Source organism: Heterocephalus glaber, unplaced genomic scaffold, assembly GCF_053883595.1.
Source record: "Heterocephalus glaber isolate CG9 unplaced genomic scaffold, H.glaber_assembly_v1.0 deba00001744, whole genome shotgun sequence".
Classification (NCBI taxonomy): domain Eukaryota; kingdom Metazoa; phylum Chordata; class Mammalia; order Rodentia; family Bathyergidae; genus Heterocephalus; species Heterocephalus glaber.
Genome location: NW_028258450.1, coordinates 377456 through 394773, shown reverse-complemented (window position 1 = coordinate 394773; position 17318 = coordinate 377456). Strand labels below are relative to the sequence as shown.

The following is a 17318-nucleotide window of genomic DNA, read 5'->3' as shown; positions in this document are numbered from 1 at the left end:
GGCTTCAAAACCCCCTCCAACCAGCCGGTCCCTGCCACCGCCGCCCTTCGCGCCCCTGGCCGTCCCCCTCCCTCCTCCCGCGCGGATCCACCAGACCGCGAGGCCCCCGGCCGGGGCAGGGGGACGCCCCCTCCGGGGCACCCCCGGCTCTGAGCCGCCCGCGGGGCCGGCCTCCTCCCGGAGCGGAGGAGGGAGCCTCGAGGAGCAGCCCGAGGCCCCAGAGTCAGAGACGAGCCGCCGCCGCCACTGCGGGGAGGAGGGGAGGTGGAGCGGGAGGAGGGACGAGCTGGTTGGGAGAAGAGGAAAAAAAGTTTTGAGACTTTTCCGCTGCCGCTGGGAGCCGGAGACGCGGGGACGCTTGGCGCAGCGCTGCCCCACGAGGAGGCAGGACCTGCGAACTCCAGACCGCCCCGGCTCACCGCCTCGGACGCAGGCTCCTTCCCTGGCCCCGACACGGCGTCCCCCTGGCGTCCCCATTCCGGACCAGCCCTCAGGAGCGGCAAACCCCGCCTCCCGCGAAGACTTCACCCCCCCACACACACACCTGGGGCGCAAGCCCCTGCACGCCACCCTCCCCCCACCCTTCTCCCGAGCCCCCGCGCAACCTAGGACCCTCTCTCCTCCGGGCGACGGATCTCTCTCAGACCTGCCACAGCTCCCCTATTCAAGACCACCCACCTTCTGGTACCAGATCTCACCCACCTCGATTTTTTTCCGTGGGACACTGAGACACCCCGTGTCCGTGCCTCCAAACGACTCCTGCTTCGTTCTCCCCGAAGGACTCAGTTTCCCCCCGAGACCCTCCTACCTTTCCCCGGGAGACCCGTAGCCCCTGCAGGGGCGGGGCCTCCCCATCCCACCTCTGCACGGTTCACGCTCTCGGCGGTGCCGGGGGTCGCCGTCTCCCCCATGCCGCCCTTCCGGCTGCGGCTGCTGCCGCTTCTGCTACCGCTACTGTGGCTACTGGTGCTGACGCCTGGCCGGCCAGCTGCGGGTCTGTCCACCTGCAAGACCATCGATATGGAGCTGGTGAAGCGGAAGCGCATCGAGGCCATCCGCGGCCAGATCCTGTCCAAATTACGGCTCGCCAGCCCCCCCAGCCAGGGGGAGGTACCGCCCGGCCCGCTGCCCGAGGCCGTGCTCGCCCTGTACAACAGCACCCGCGACCGGGTGGCCGGGGAGAGCGCCGAGTCGGAACCCGAGCCCGAGCCGGACTACTATGCCAAGGAGGTCACCCGCGTGCTAATGGTGGAGAACAACCACAGTGAGCTCGGAGGGGCTGGGGACCCGGGAGGGGGCCCCCAGGGGGCGCCGGAGTGCAGGGGTCACGGGGAGGAAATTACTGGCTGAAAAAACTGGCTGGAGGAAGGGGACCCCTGGGGTCTCCAGGAGCGTGTGTTGGAGGGGTGGTGTCCCAAAGAGGATGGCGCTGAACCCTACCCCCCAGCTGTCTGGTCTTGGAAAGGGGGAGATAGCAAGCGAAGTGGACCACTTCTAGAAGGCAACGGGCATGCGGGATCTTGGGGCGAGTCCCCTAAAAGGACAGAAGCAATGGAGGAGGGCGAGTAGAAACAGGCTCCCCATTTCAGGGCGCGCTAGAATGCGGGGATCTCTTCTTCAGAGAGGGGAGCTGATTGGGGAAAAGTGGAGACCCCAGCATTTGGGAAAGGAGAGGCAATGGGGAAAGCTGACCCAGAGCTCAGGGGGTCCTGAGGTGAAGATTCGAGGGTAGAAAAACTAGGTGAAGCGAACCACAGAAGTGGCAGGGAAAGTGCAGAGGACTCACTTCCAGAGAGCGCCGGGACCACGCGGGATAGGGGGGTTCGTGGAGAGAGCGACCGTGGGGTGGTGTGATAGATGCCGGGGGAGAGAGAGGCAAAGTCGTTGTGAGGAGGAAGGTAGCGGCAGAGGAGCGGAGAAGGGGTGGTGGTGCTGTTGAAGAGCCCGGGATGCGCGGGGAGACGGCAAGGAGGGAGATAGCGCAGAGTGCCGCGGAGGAAGCGAGCCCCCAGGAAATCTAGAATACTGGGTCCTGGGACGGGAGTTTCAGAAAAGGGAGACAGGCGTGGGAAAGATAGACTCGCGACACACGCTCGCCGCAGCCTGGGATGGGAGTGAGTTGAGTGAGTGGGTGATCATGCCCTGGGTGAGGGGCGATGCTGCAAGGCTGAGGTGAGAAAACCCCACGTGGGTGCCATGCGCTGGGCGTTGGGGGGGTTAGGCTTCCAGAGGGGTCAGGAGGGCCGGGTAGAGCTGAACACTGGCAGTCGAGACCTTGAAGTCTCAGTTCCTCTTGGGGAGGCTGGGGAAACCCCAGCGTCCGGTGGCCTCGCCCTCCTCCCTTCGCTTCTCTTGCCCCCCCCGGGGGGGGGCGGGGATCGCGCGAGGAGCCTGGGGCGAGACTAGGCAGGTCTGGTCCCCGCCCTCTGGCTGCGTCGCCTCCCGCCCTTCTCACCCCAACACCGGGCGGGGTTACTCCTGGGTCCGCCCCGTCTGCGCCCACGCGAGGGCCCAGGCGGGACCCAGGCACCCTGCGGGGCCTCGAGAGTCCGCGGCAGTCCCTAAGGTTTTAATTTCTCCCTTGGGCGTTGGGTTTTGGCTTCTCCGCCCATTCCTGCTCCCTGTTTTTGTGGCTTGGCCAAACTATGCCCCCTCCCCACCTGCTTCTCAGTGTGGCCTTCTCTGTAAGGAAAAGGCTGCCTTTTTTCTCCCCAGAGACTGTCTTTATTTCTCCCCCAAACCCATATGTGTCTCATCTTGCATGTGCCTCATCTTCCATACTTTTTTTTTTTCCTTTGGTGACCCCGACCTGATTTGAACATCACCTTCCATCTTTTCCTTCTCTCCTGTTTCTTTTTCGTCCGCACCCCCCTTGTCTCTCTCTGTGTCCCAGTGTTTGTCCCCCCATCTCTTCTCTCTTTCTTCTCCACATCTCCCTCCCGTGACTCTGTCCCCATTTCTCTTCCCTGTCCGCCACTCCTCCCAGAGGCTTTGCCTTTCCCTTGGGGTTTACTGAGTAAGGGATGGGACAAGAACAGGGCTGGGGTTGGGGGTATGAGGGTTAGGGACCACAGGAAGGGGTTTCCTCATTCCTTCATCAGATTTCTCTGCACTTGATGGTCTAGGAGTTCACAGCCTGCCCCTTTGTCCCCAACTGCTTTTTAACACCTCCACACCCACTGCAGTCATTCAAACCTAAACCAATTTAACCTTCTCTAACTGGATGGGAAAGGGAGTTAAGAGAGGAAGCAATTAATAATGATCACAATAATGTAACAATAATGATTAATGTAAGCAATTAATAACCATCACAAGAAGGTAACATAGTTTAGGTGTTAAGAGCAGTCTCTGGTATGAGACTGCTTAATCTCACTCCGCTGCCAGGCATGGTGGTGCAAGCCTGTAATCCCAGCACTTGGGAGGCTGAGGCAGGAGGATTGCTAGAATTCAAGGCCAATCTAGACTACATAGTGAGTTCAAGGCCAGCCTGCACTACAAAGTAAGACCCTGTCTCAAAGAACAAACATAAATAAATAAATAATCCCACTCTACCACTTTGTAGCTATATGACCTTGGGACAAATTAGTTTCTCCATCTATTAAATGGATATGATAGTATCTCTTCCTGGTGAGGAAGAAACCTTTGTGAGGTTTCTTTGTAAAGTGTTTTGAATAGCATCTGGCAAATGACACTCTTTAACACAGACAATATGAGTGACTGGTCTGTGTGGGCTGCATCAGATGGCCAGTTGTGCATCTTCATTCTCACTCATTTGCTCCTGTAATCCTGGAATTGGGAACTGTTTTATAGCTGAAGCTCTGGCTCAGACAAAGGAATTCACTTGCTACAGTTACCAGTTTTTCAGTTCGGAAAGCCTGGGTTGGATCAGGCAGCTTGATGTTATTGATGTTTTTCAAAGAATAGCAGGAAACTGAGGTACAGAGAAGGGGTGTGAACTGCCCAATGTCACACAGCAGAGATGCAACAGACACACTCTCTTATCCTAAAGCCCATGCTCTTGTCCCTTACTCTGTAATTTAATTTGCATTTCAGGCACTAAGTCTAAGCTCTAGGAAACCCTGAGCAAACAGAGCAGCCCCCTTTGGGGACAGCCACTTGCTAGATGTACATTTGATCAATGATGCTTTATGAGAGAGAAGGTAGAAGGGCTGGTCCTACAGAGGAGGAAGCAAACCTGGAGGGATCTCAGAGCTAAACAGTATCAGGGTGGAACTCCATCCCAGAGTTCTCAGCTCCAGAGTCCACTTACCTAGACTTGGGGTGCACCTGCTTCCCAGGCCCTTCCAAACCCCTGATACGCTTGCTTTCTGTTCTTTGCAACTAGATATCTATAAAAGCATCGAGACTGTTGCACACAGTGTATATATGTTCTTCAACACATCAGAGATCCGGGAAGCTGTGCCTGACCCTCTGTTGTTGTCGCGGGCAGAGCTGCGTATGCAGAGACTCAAGTTAAGTGTGGAGCAACACGTGGAACTGTACCAAGTAAGGCCGTGACCCTGAGCGGTGGGGCGCTGGCCAAAAGGCTGAGCTCTGGCCAGGTGGGCTGCTCAGAAGGCTGCTGGCTGCAGGGTTTACCATAATGGTCCCTAAAGGACTGAGGAGCATGAACTGCAGAATCCTAGGGGACTTTAAAATGTTCAGATTCTTGAAGGGAGATCTTAGGAGTTGGATTTTTATTTTTCAGGAGTTGGATTTTTTATTTTTTATTTTTTAATTTAGGAGTTGGATTTTTTAAGAATGCAGGACGAGGGCCGGGGATTTAGCTCAGTGGTTTCACCGCCTGCCTCACAAGTTCAAGGTCCTAAGTTCGATCCCTGGTACCAAAAAAAACAAAACAAGGGCTAGGGATTTAGCTCAGTGGTTCTACTGCCTGCCTCGAAAGCGCAAGGACCCAAGTTTGATCCCCGGTACCAAAAAAACAAAATAAAACAAAATGAATGCAGGACAGGTTGGAGGTATAGCCTAGTGGTAGGTGACTTAGAACACTAACCTAGCATGTGTGAGGCCTTGAGTTTCATCCCCTGAGGGGGGTGGGAGAGAAAGAGAGAAAGAGAGAGAGAGGTAAACACTGTTCAGAGTTGGAATCTCTAGAAAGGCTGAGAGACTCTAGAACCAAATAATAACATTTCCAGAAAGTTCTTATGGAGGACTACTATGCTCCAGAAGATGGAGTCTCCAAGAACATTGAGGCCTCAAAGAGGGCTGGAGGCTCTAGAACGTCTGTGATCTAGAATTCATGTCATATGGAACCTTAGACACAGGATGACAGATGTCAGACTCTCAATGAGAACTCTTTGTCTAATGTTAGCTTCTTGAAACCTAGGAAATGCTTAGTATGTGGTGGCCTCTGATGTATTACATACAGCCCCAGGGATCGTTCTACACGGCATCTAGGGGCAGTGCTTGTCTGATTCTTGGTTTGTAGATAGGTAGTGTTCTAGAACTATTCAGGTTTGTTATGTGTGTCATTCTTGGGATTCTATCAAACACTAGAGTTAGGAAATGACTTCTAACATAAACCCTTAGAAATTTGACACTTGAATCCAGGGTGTCAAATGCACTCAGCAAACCCAAGAATGTTAGTGACTTAGCATTATGGGCTGTCCAAGCTGCAAGGAGCCTAGCATTCTACCAGGGAGAAAACTGAGGCCCAGATGGGAAAAAGTGTCTGCAGCCCCACAGAGCATCACAGGCAAAGGATGAGGTGGCTGCCTTGACGCGAGCTGGAGGGTCTCTCCTCTCTTCTCCAAAGGTGCTGTAGGCAAGGGTGGAGCCTGTGTGGTCCCACAGAGTGATATCTAGAAGGCTAGTGTTTGGGGACTGTCTGGAAACCTGTTTGGGGAGCAGACAGAATGGGAGTGTAGTTAGTGTATGTGGGGGTTATGACATGATGGCACCTTGTCCACCATCTTTCTTCCCATTTGACCTTCAGAAATACAGCAACAATTCCTGGCGCTACCTCAGCAACCGGCTCCTGACCCCCAGTGATACACCGGAGTGGCTGTCCTTTGATGTCACTGGAGTTGTTCGGCAGTGGCTGATCCAAAGAGGTAAGGATTGCTGCCCCGCCTGTTTCTCAGTGGAAGTAGCCCTATTGTTTGTCCTGGGGTCACCGTGCCTAGCACCACCCACTAAATGTTGATGCTAAAGAGCTGAGCTTGGCCCACTTCCCTGATGTTTACTCCTGAGTGATTAACTGATGAATGGTTAGTCCATTTCTTGAATTCTTCTCTCTGGCCTGGCCTGTGTTGGGTGATGCCGGGGACACAGCAGTGACCAAAACAATCTCATGCTTGCCCTCATGGAGTTCAGGGTTCCCTGGGTGGATGGATCAGGAACAGACCTGTAGCTTGCTGGTGAAGGCCCAGAGTGTCAGGGCTGGGATGGGGAGATCGAAGGAGGTATTTAACCCAGCCTGGAGCCAGAGGGCTTCTTAGGGGAAGGGATGCCTCGGCTGATGTTTGTGAGATGAGAGAGCCAGGCTGGAAATGAAGTAGAGGCAGGAGTATTTTGTGCAAAGGCCTTGAGGTCAGGGAGAGCCTGACACATTTTATCTGCCTAGGAGAAGACTGTGTCTGTCCTGTTCCTGGCAAAGTCCACAGTGCATGAATATTCCCTCTTTCTCACCTTCTCATTCCTGCACTCATTCAGTAAATATCAAAAGGCTTCTGCTGTGTTCCCGGGCCGTGTGCTGGGTGGTGTGAGGGACACAGTGGTAACCAAGACCACCTGGGGTCTTGTCCTCACAAGATCCACAGTCCCTTTTGGATACCCAAGAGGTCTTACCAAGGCTCTATCAGGCCATAATGCCCCAGAATGGTCAAGTCTGGAAGGGGAACAGGGAGGCACAGGCAAGGGGTGTGCTGGGATGTGGAAATCCCAACTGCTGTGGAGCCCAGAGAAGGAACTCAAGCCCGGGAGGCCTCTAAGATGAATGAGGGTGATTGTGTTGAGATTCACGGAATGTGTAATAGTTTGGCTAGGTGAAAAGATGAGGGAGCAGGTAGATGCTAGAAGGGGTGTCCTGGGGCATTTGACAAAGGCCTGGATCTTGTTTGTCTTGGTCCCTGCTGAGTCTGAAGCATGTAGCATAGATTGTAGTGCACAGTAGAAGCTTAGATAACATTATTTATGTATGCATTCAGGAAACATGTTACACCTGCAGTGTGGAAAGTACCTGGGGTTAGATGTACACCTCTACCTGACCTTGGGCACCTGTGTGACATTGGGCAGATCAGTTCCTCTCTGTGTGCCTTAGCTTCCTGGTCTGTAAAATGGGGGAGTTTGAAGATTAAAGGAGGTGACACATATAGAATTTAGAGTGGGACCTGGCACTGGGTACTTAATAGGTGTTTGTGTGACTGTAGGCCAGGCCCAATGGGGAACAAGAAAAACAAGGATGCCTGCCTCGGTGCATCCTGCTCTCTACCCAGAACAATGAGAGAAATAAATAGCCAAACACAGATGTAAGAAAGGGTGCATGCTCTGGAGAAAGCAAAGTGATATCCTAGTGGAGTGGGTGTACATTCTGACAGGCCTCTCTGAGGAAGTGACGTTTGGGCTGAGACCTGAAGGAAGAGGAGGCATGGGCACACAACTGGAGCAAGAGCGCTGCAGCGAGGGCAGAGCAGGGGTGTGGGGGTGAGCAGGAAGGAGCCTCTGGGTTTGTTCCTTCCTGCTGCAGCCCTTGGGGCTGGGTGAGATACTCTGTCTGGCTTCCCTGTGTCCCCTCCCACAGAGGAATTACAGGGCTTTCGCTTCAGTGCTCACTGCTCCTGTGACAGCAAAGATAACACACTCCGAGTGGACATCAACGGTGAGGCCAAATTCCCTGCTGGGCCCCATGCCCAGGAATGATCTGTGTGTGTGTGTATGTGTGTGTGTGTGTGTGTGAGAGAGAGAGAGAGAGAGAGAGAGAGAGAGAGAGAGAGAGAGAGAGAGAGAGATCTCATTTGCCCCCCCCCCCCCTGACTTCTCCTTCTGAGAATGTGTATGTCCTCCACCCTGACTCCCAAACCTAAGCAGGGATCGGTCCTAAACGCCGGGGTGACCTGGGGGCCATTCATGGAATGAACCGCCCCTTCCTGCTCCTCATGGCCACCCCACTGGAGAGGGCCCAGCACCTGCACAGCTCCCGACACCGCCGAGCCCTGGACACAAACTACTGCTTCAGGTGAGCTTTGCAGCTTTCGACAGAGGTCTTACCAGCTGGAGGCTTGACTCGTCTGCTGCCCAGGCACTCAGGGTGGATGCTTGACTGGTGCTGTGCCTGGGAAGAGCATCTCCTTTAGTCTGGAGGGCTTGGGGATGAGGTCCTAGAGTGCTGGGATGTGGGCAGTGGGAGTCCTATAATGTGGAGATCAGGTTGCTTTCTTTTTTTTTTTTGGTACTGGAGATCAAACTCAGGTCCTTGTGCTTTCAAGGGAGGTGGTGGAACCACTGAGCTAAATCCCCGGCCCTCAGGTTGCTTTCTTGCTGGAGTGTTGGAATCAGAGACTTGGAATGTTAGACATCAAGAGTTGGAATTCATTGTTGGAAAAATGTTAGAATCTTAAGAAGCTGCAGTATTATAATCTAGGAAAGTTGAAATGTTGGATTCCTAGAAAGTTGAAATTCAGAGCTAGAATGTTGTGAAGTTAGAATGATAATCTGACCTTGTCCCTCCCCTGCTTAAAATATCTTCGTGGTGTTTCTGGGCATTGACTCACTGGACAGTCAGTCCTGCTTCCTGGATCCTAACCACCCTCACCCTGGAACTCTCTCTGAACTCACAGATTGAGGTCCTGAGCACCAACAAGTTACAGAGAGAGAGGCAGCCTGCCTGGGGACCCGCCTTGGGGAGGGACACAGCGTCACCTTGGAAATCTTTCCCCCCAAAAATCCAACTTGAATTTGATCAGAACTTTAACTCCAAGTTCCCAGAAATAGTGGGACAGTGGAACTTGTTCAGCCACACCGCAGTGACACAGTCAGCAAAATCCGGATGGTGGGAAACCTGACCCAGTTTCTGCAACAAACACATTGCAAAGTGAGGGGGAATGCAGAGAGGTGGTTCTGTAGTTCTGTTGACTTTTAAAAGAATGCTGAGACGGGCCGGGGATTTAGCTCAGTGGTTCCACTGCGTGCCTCACAAGCACAAGGTCCAGAGTTCGATCCCCGGTACCAAAAAAAAAAAAAAAAAGAATGCTGAGAGCCACATTAACCAGTTGCAATGTGTAGACCATATGTAGATTTTTATTTACACAGGCTAAAAAAGACATCAAGCACGTACTTGTAGTCCCAACTACTCTGAACCCCAGAAATTCAAGACCATTCTGAGCAAAGTAGTGAAGCTCTGCCTCAAAAACCAATCAAACAAACAAAAGAGATGTTTATAAGACAGTTGAGGGGCCAGGGATTTAGCTCAGTGGCGCAGTGCCTGTCTTGAAAGCGCGAGGTCCTGAGTTTGATTCCCAGTACCAAAAAAATTTTGATTATATCAAGGAATCATTGTTGATTTTTTTATATGTGATTATTGTTTTTGTTATCATTGGTGGTACTGGGGATTGAACCCCCAGGGCCTTTCCATCGAGCTGCATCCCTACTCCTTTTTCTACCCCTTTAAACATTTTTTTCTTTTGAGACAGGGTATCACCAGGTTGCCCAGGCTGGGCTTGAACTTGCCATCCTCCTGTCTCGGCTTCCCAGAGTGCTGGGATTACAGGGATGAGCCACCACACCCTGCTGAGATACTTAGTCTATAATGCAATACTCTGTTTCTGTGTGAACTGTTCTCTTACAAAAAGTTGTTTTTACATCAGCTCAGACACCAACTCTACTAGGAAGCCTCCCTGACCCCTGTCTCCAGCACCCAAGGTAAATGTGAAGCCTTGGGCCTTGGCTGGGGCCTGACCCCAGATGGGTTCTTTTGGCTGATTAGCTCTTGCTGGATCTTGATAGACTAGGCAGAAGAGGCTTGCAGAAACAAGGCCACGGGATTTAGCTCAGTGGTGCCTCTGCCTGCCACACAAGTGCAAGGTTCTAAGTTTGATCCCCGGTACCCCCCCCCACAAAAAACCAAGGACACCAAATCCCAGGCCTCCCATGTCATAGGCCCTTGTGTATCCAGAGGGCCTGTTCCACAGGCTGCTGCCTCACTGCCCCATGGTTTCTGATCCCATGGGTCTGGGAATTTGCACTTTCTACAAGTTCCCAGATGATGTTACTTCTGGCAGCCAGGGACCCCCACGTGGAGAACCACTGACTGAGATAATAATATCACAGGCTGTTCAAATTCCTAGGACCCAGAACCTCAGCCAGAGCTGAACTGGAAATCAGAGATAATCTGGACAGTGGTTCTTCCCTTTTCGTGAGTCAGATCTTCCCCTCTGAAAAGCTGAAAGCCAGGACCCTTTTCCTCAGAAATGTGTGCATATGTGTGCAGATAGTGAAGCTCTCCAGACTCTCCTTGAGCCCATCCACTGATTAGGAAATCCACTGATTAGGATGCTTTTTGGCCCTCAAGTTAACAGCACCTTATTTGATCCAAAATCCTCCACCTTTTTGAACAGATAGGAGAAACTGATGCCAAACCAATAGTGGAGGGACCAGACTGAGTGCATAGGGACCTAGGTTTCCTAAATCCCCCTTCAGGGTTCTGAGGCTCCTGGAAAGGTCTTATCTTGCCCTGGGGGGCTCCTTGCCATTACCACTTCCTCTTCTGTCTGTCCCATCTCGTCCCCCTGGGCAGAGGAGGGCACCACAGGCTCTGAGGTCTTGGAGTTGGCTGTGAACCTGTCCCCACCAAGCGAGGGGTGATTGAGCCACATTCCCCTTTTCTCTGAAGCACAGTTGCTTCATTCTTTGAAGGAAAAAAAAACGACCTGTTTATTAGTGTTGGTTGAAAGGAATCAATTAATTCTCTTTTAATTACTTTTTGGATAGGTGTTTAAGTGCACACAGACCCATCCCAGAGAGGATACTTAGAGACCCTCCACTTTGACCCCTCTCCTCTCAGGAGAGGCATATACTTTGTTTGGTCCTATGGTCTCCTTCCAGAGGCAGTCTCCACATGACATTTATTTATTTATTTATTTTGGTACCGGAGATCGAACTCGGGTCCTTGCGCTTGTGCAGCAGGCAGTGAAACCACTGAGCTAAATCCCCGGCCCTCCACATGACACACTTATACATGGCCACATATTTTTTTTCCCTTGTGGTTCTGGGGATTGAACCCAAGCCTTTTGCACTAAACTACATCTCTCCTGGCACCCCCATATTTTTTGAGACAGGGTCTTTTTATTTTTTTTGGTACTGGGGATCGAACTCCAGTCCTTGTGCTTTTGAGGCAGGCGGCGGAACCACTGAGCTAAATCCCCAGCCCAGAGACAGGGTCTTACCAAGTTGCTAAATTGCTTCAGGCTGGACTCATTTGCAGTCCTCCTGCCTCAGCCTCCTAGAGTGCTAAGATTACAGGCATGTACCATAAACCCAGTTTTATAGTGCTCCTGGCCTTCCACAATTAACCTTTTTACTTGGCTCCTTGCCCATTTTTGTCAGAGCCCTCAGAGCTGGCATATAGCATCTTATTCCTTTTAGGCAGTCAGAGGCTGAGCCTAGACTGAGGAGAACTAACCTTTGGGTTTGAGCCTGGGAGATCTTGAGTCCAGAATGGTAGAGTCTTATACAGCACTATTCTTTAACTTGTTTTGTTTTGTTTTATTTTATTTTATTTATTCTTTTGAGACCAGATCTCTGTGTTGCCCAGGCTGGCCTCAAACTTGTAATCTTCCTGCCTCAACCTCCTGAGTGGTAGAATTACAGACATGTGCCACCACAGCCAGCATATATTACTTTTTTTTCTCTTGGTACCAGGGATTGAACTCAGGACCTTGTGGTTACGAGGCAGACGTAGCACCTCTGAGCTAAATCCTGGTCCTATATTACATTTTTTTAAAAAAGCAAGTTGAAAGCATGGGGTGCAGTGGGCACACCTGTAATATAGACCCTGTCTCCAAAATAAGTAATGTATTAAGTTAACTTACACATTCAACATTCAACATTTGCAGAGCGCCTACTGGAGCAAGCTGGAGGGATAGTTCAGAAAACAAAACAGTCAAAACTTCCCATGCTGGGGCCAGGGATTTAGCTCAGTGGTGCCTTGCCTGCCTTGCAAGTGCAAGGTCCTGAGTTCAATCCCTGGTACCAAAAACAAACAAACAAACAAAAAATTTCCCATGGTTAGAGGAAGACAATAAAATAATCAGTGGGGATACAAAGGAAAAGAAATCAGAGGAAAGAGAAAGAAATGGATATTGAGAACTACTTATTTTTCCTATTGTGATTAAAGTTATTTTATTATGGACAATTTTAAGTGTAAACAAAAGCAGGAAAAATAATATAATGATAGTCTGAACTCTTGGCAGCTTCAAGTTATGAGGACTGTTCTCTACTTCAAAAATGGACATTTTCATTTGCAATGCCATGTTGTACTGAATGAAATTAACAGTCATTTGGATTAGTAGTCTAGGCAGGATGAGTGAGGAAGGTCTCTGTGGAAGTGATGTTTTTGCAACTGATACTTATTGAGCACCTACTGTATGCCAGGCACTGTTTCAGGAGTGGTGGACATTTTCGCCAAGATTTAAATGAAGGAACAAGTCAGAGTGGGTATCTTGGGAAAAACAGTCCCGGCAGAGGAAACAGCAAGTGCAAAGGCCCTGAGACACGGCTGTATTTGAGGAACAGACAGGAAGCCAGTGTGGCTGGAGTGGGTGAGAGAGGGCATTGAGGCTGCTAGATTGGGTAGCACCTTGTGGCTCTGGAGAGGACTTACTCCTGGGCACTGGCTGAATGTGATGAAGCCATGCTTAGAACAGGGGAGTAGTGTAATAGGCTGTAGCCCTGCAAAGCTGGGATTTCTGTTTTGTTTATGTTCTTTCCCCAGGGGTACAGCCCAGCCTGGTGCACTGTAGTAGTTCAGTAAGCATTTGTTGCACAAATAGAGCATGTCAGTACACCTGGAGCTGCATTTTATTTTTTAATGTTTCATGTGTGGATGTGCCATGAGGTTTTTCAGTCTTTGCCTGTGGGTGGTCATTTGGCTTCTTACAGACTTGTTTTGAATACTGTGTGAGATAATGTTTATTATGATGCTCTTAGTAGCACAGTGTTTGGGAGAGGAGGTGCTTTATAGTTGTTAGCAATCATTATTACTATTACTGTATTCTTATCATGGGGGTGCGAGGGAGACAGGTGGAGGTGGGGGCAGCCTAGGGTGACACAGGCTGCCAGCTTCCCTGCTCCTGACCGGGCTTCTGCTTGCAGCTCCACGGAGAAGAACTGCTGTGTTCGGCAGCTCTACATTGACTTCCGCAAGGACCTGGGATGGAAGTGGATCCACGAGCCCAAGGGCTACCACGCCAACTTCTGCCTAGGGCCCTGTCCCTACATTTGGAGCCTGGACACACAGTACAGCAAGGTGCGTCTGGCCCCGGGCTGGGGGGAGCTGGCACCAAGAAGATAAAGTCAAGAGATGTGTCGGCAGGATAGGGAGAGAGACGGAGAGGTGGGGGGAGACAGGATAGCGCCAGACAGACAGGGAAAGGGAGAGACAGAGATGGGGAGAGACTGGCCAGGATGGGGACGGGCCAGCCAGCAGCCGAGGTCTGTGGGGAGGCTCCCCCCGCCACCTGCAGCCAGCTCCTGACCGGCCCCTGACCCATCTGGCCTTCCCTCAGGTCCTGGCCCTGTACAACCAGCACAACCCGGGGGCGTCGGCGGCGCCCTGCTGCGTGCCGCAGGCACTGGAGCCGCTGCCCATCGTGTACTACGTGGGCCGCAAAGCCAAGGTGGAGCAGCTGTCCAACATGATCGTGCGCTCCTGCAAATGCAGCTGAGGCCCCGCCCACTCCCGCCCCGCCCCGGCAGGTCCGGCCCCGCCCCTGCCCAGGGGCTGTATTTAAGGACACCTGTGCCCCAAGCTCACCTGGGGGGCTAATTAAAGGTGAAAGAGTATTGCGTGTCTCCTGGTCATTGGGTACCTGAGTCTCCCTCTTTGACATTGCTTCCCCTATGCCTCTTCCTTGACATCTTTCTCCCTCTGCCTCCTCCTCTCCCTCTACCCTTAATTTGCCCAAATCACAAACACTGAGCACATGCGTTTGGAGGGCTTCTGGAGGGGCAGAGACTAAGTGGTGAGCCTCTTATTTATCTGGCAGTCTGAGTACTGTTTACAGTGCCTTATATTAAGGAACTAATTAAAGCACAGCAACACTGAGACACAGGGACTCTGATAACACCCTTTTCACAGGGATTGAAATGGAAGCCTGGAGAGATGAAGGAAGTAGTTCCTGTCCACCAGGAACTGACTTTCTGGGCTGGGGAGATAGACGGCCAAAACTAATGGTTCTGTGGTAAGTGATGTTGACAATAAACCAGGAGGAGTGAGAAGAGAGGCTTTGGGGAGGATGGAGGGCATCTATAAGGAAGTGTCATTTAAGCCAAGAAGCCAGCCCTAAGGGAGAACTGGAGTGGGGTTGGAGAAGGAGCAAAGCAAAGATTGGAAGTGATGACCAAGTTGGGGTTTACTATAGTGAGGAAAGAGACCAGCCTAATTGGAATAGTGGGAGCCATGGAAGGGTGTTGGGACCTGAACACTCCCAGGCCAGAGGGTAATAACTATTCTGCATGCCAGGTGTGTTGTTTCCCTCGCTCACTGCATTCTCCCCACAGCCCAGCAAAGCAGGAGTTGGCAAGCTGCCACCCACTGCCTGTTTTTTGTAAATAAAGTGATACTGGGGGCAGGGGATTTAGCTCAGTGGTTCTGCCACCTGCCTCAAAAGTGCAAGGTCCTGAGTTCGATCTCTGGTACCAAAAAAAAAGTGATATTGGAACACAACAACACTCCTTCATCTACATATTATGCTACTGCTTCCGCAGCAGAGTTCAGACAGTATGCAGAGTCAAAAGATTTAACTGTCTTATATAGAAAAAGCTTCCTGACCTCTGCTGTACTTTATAGATGAGGATATTGAGGCAGAGAGGTTAGGTTAGTTGTTAATTCCACACAGCTAGTAAGTGGCAGCTGGGGTTCGAACCCAGGCAGCTCGAGTTGAGGGTCTGTACTGTACTTTTGTTTTTTTAACATTTAAATGTAAATTTTTATTACAGTAGAAGACACATTACCATTAATCCACCTCAAAATACTTTCCCCTGCTTTGAGCACACTCATCCCATTTCTTACTACTTCCTCATACTGTACTTCTAAGTCCTATGCTAGAGCTTCCCAGATCACATCAGGAGGTGGGACTGTACCAGGACTTGTCCTCTGAGGTTGTGAACGGGAGGGCATGAGGTGACGTAGCTCAAAAGGCTCACCCTCTGGCTGCTAATTGAGAGCAGACAACGAGGGTGAGAGTGGCCCAAGGGAGGCAGTTGTCCAGGCAAGAAATGACCGTGCCCTGGGGCCAGGGTAAGTTTCTGTCAGCTATCTGTCTCTTCTCATCTACTGTGGTCTCGCCTGTGGATTCTCTCCTTCCGAGTTCTCTGGCCTCTCAGTTTCCTCTCCTCTGGGGTTTCAACTTCCCCCTTCTCTCCCTGCTATTCTTAGGCCCAGGGTCCCTTGACTTGCTCCTCTGCCCAGGGACTGTCCTGGAAGGGGGGACAGTGAGTGTAGAGCTTCCTTTGCCTGTGGGCTGAGCACAGTTGACAGCACTGGCAAGGTGAGTGGGGCCCTGGGCCCTTCCAGCCTTTCCCTAGATCTGGGTGCCACACAGGGATGAGCTGGGGTGGGGTGGAGGAGGAGCTCATTTTGCAAGGACATGCCATTACTGTCACCAGCCTTACCTGTGGAGACACTGCTGTGAGGCCTGGCCCCAAGGGGCAGAGACAAACCACAGCACACTGTCATGGACTGTAGTCACTGCAGCTCCATGAGGATTTGGCACATGGACAAGTACGCACATATGCGCGTGCACGTGAGTGCACACACACACACTGACCTCTCAGAGCTGAGACTCCCTGCAGGACCCAGGATATATGGACCTGACAGTGGTCACAGTGCACATACACAGTGTCACCCCATCACAGCCCAGATGTGGAGCTTCAGACATCAAAAGCAAAGCTGTCACACAAATATATTCCCTAGGGTCATGGTCATCACATACCAGACGGATTCAGACAGTGTCACACATAGACACGTCACAGCATTAGAACCCCATCAGGAAACGAACCCCCCCACACTCACAGTTACACAAACATCCTCCATGGGGTCATGGTCATTGTGTGACCCGTCACAGTCCCAACCACACACGGAGGTTTGACACACGTTGCAATTTCAGGCTGCCAGCCCGTCATACCCACTGTCTGACATATCACTCCTACCACCACTTTTAGCCTCAGGAATCCCACAGAGCCAGGACCCCATCACACCCAGACATACTGTCACACCCAGGGTCCCAGACGAGACACACCCACTGGGGTCGCTGTGCTGGCGGCGGGACGGCGTGGGTGCCTAGCCTTAAAGTGACACAGCCCGCCCACCTGCTTGGGGTCCCAGCCCTGCTGAGCTGGCGTGGCCGCTGGGGGCACGGGGAAATGCAAAGTGTGCGCTATGCGCGGCCCCTGTCCTGACACCCTGGCACCCGGGTCGCCTGGTGGCCCGGCTCAGTTCAGACTCGTCTGCCTCACCCTCACCGTCCTCAGGGGCAGGGCCAGAGGTTAGGGCGCCCCCACTCCTTCTGAGGCCCCGCCCCATCCTGCAGGCAGCCAGAGCTGTCCGGGGAAGTCGTGGGGGGAGATTGGGTTCCGGCTGGAGCCCCGGCTTCCCGTCCAGCCCCCAAGGCAGGAAGCGGACAGGAGGCCAGCGAAGGGCTTCTTGACCCCTCTCCCCGACAGACCTGAGAGGTCTACTGGGGAGCGGGGGGAGCACAGGGAAGCCCCCTTCTCCCTAAATCTCCTAACGTCAGAGTGCGCGTTTTGCTTCTAGTGTGAATTTCATATTGAGGTGTTCGTGGCGTGTTTGCAGCTTTAGGGTAGTTGTCTCTAGTGTGGGTGTTGGTCTCTAACTCAGCGGCTCAGTGTGGATGGCACCCACAGGCTGTGTCCCCAGCACGTGTTCAGCTGTTTGTGGCTTGCTGCCTTTCTGCTGTGCTGTTCCTGCTGGACAGGCGGGGCACTTCCTGTGGGTTCTGGGACTATTTGACTGGCGAGTCTGTATGTACAGTGGGTCGCATATCCACGATGTGCTGAGTGTCTGGATTTTTCTCAACATCTTCACAGTTCTTCTCCGTGTCAATTTGGTTTGAAATTTGAGT

General features: G+C 52.0%; 1 protein-coding gene across 1 annotated transcript; it reads left to right on the top strand.

Moving 5' to 3' along the window:
- Nucleotides 1–33: 33 nt before the first annotated feature.
- Nucleotides 34–14019, top strand: Tgfb1 (transforming growth factor beta 1). Its single transcript, XM_004872993.4, has 7 exons — nt 34–1264; nt 4346–4506; nt 5957–6074; nt 7763–7840; nt 8050–8197; nt 13330–13483; nt 13743–14019. Exons 1-7 carry the CDS (start codon nt 910–912, stop codon nt 13899–13901), a joined length of 1173 nt encoding a protein of 390 aa, XP_004873050.1. The 5' UTR covers nt 34–909; the 3' UTR covers nt 13902–14019.
- The last annotated feature ends 3299 nt before the right edge of the window (nt 14020–17318 follow it).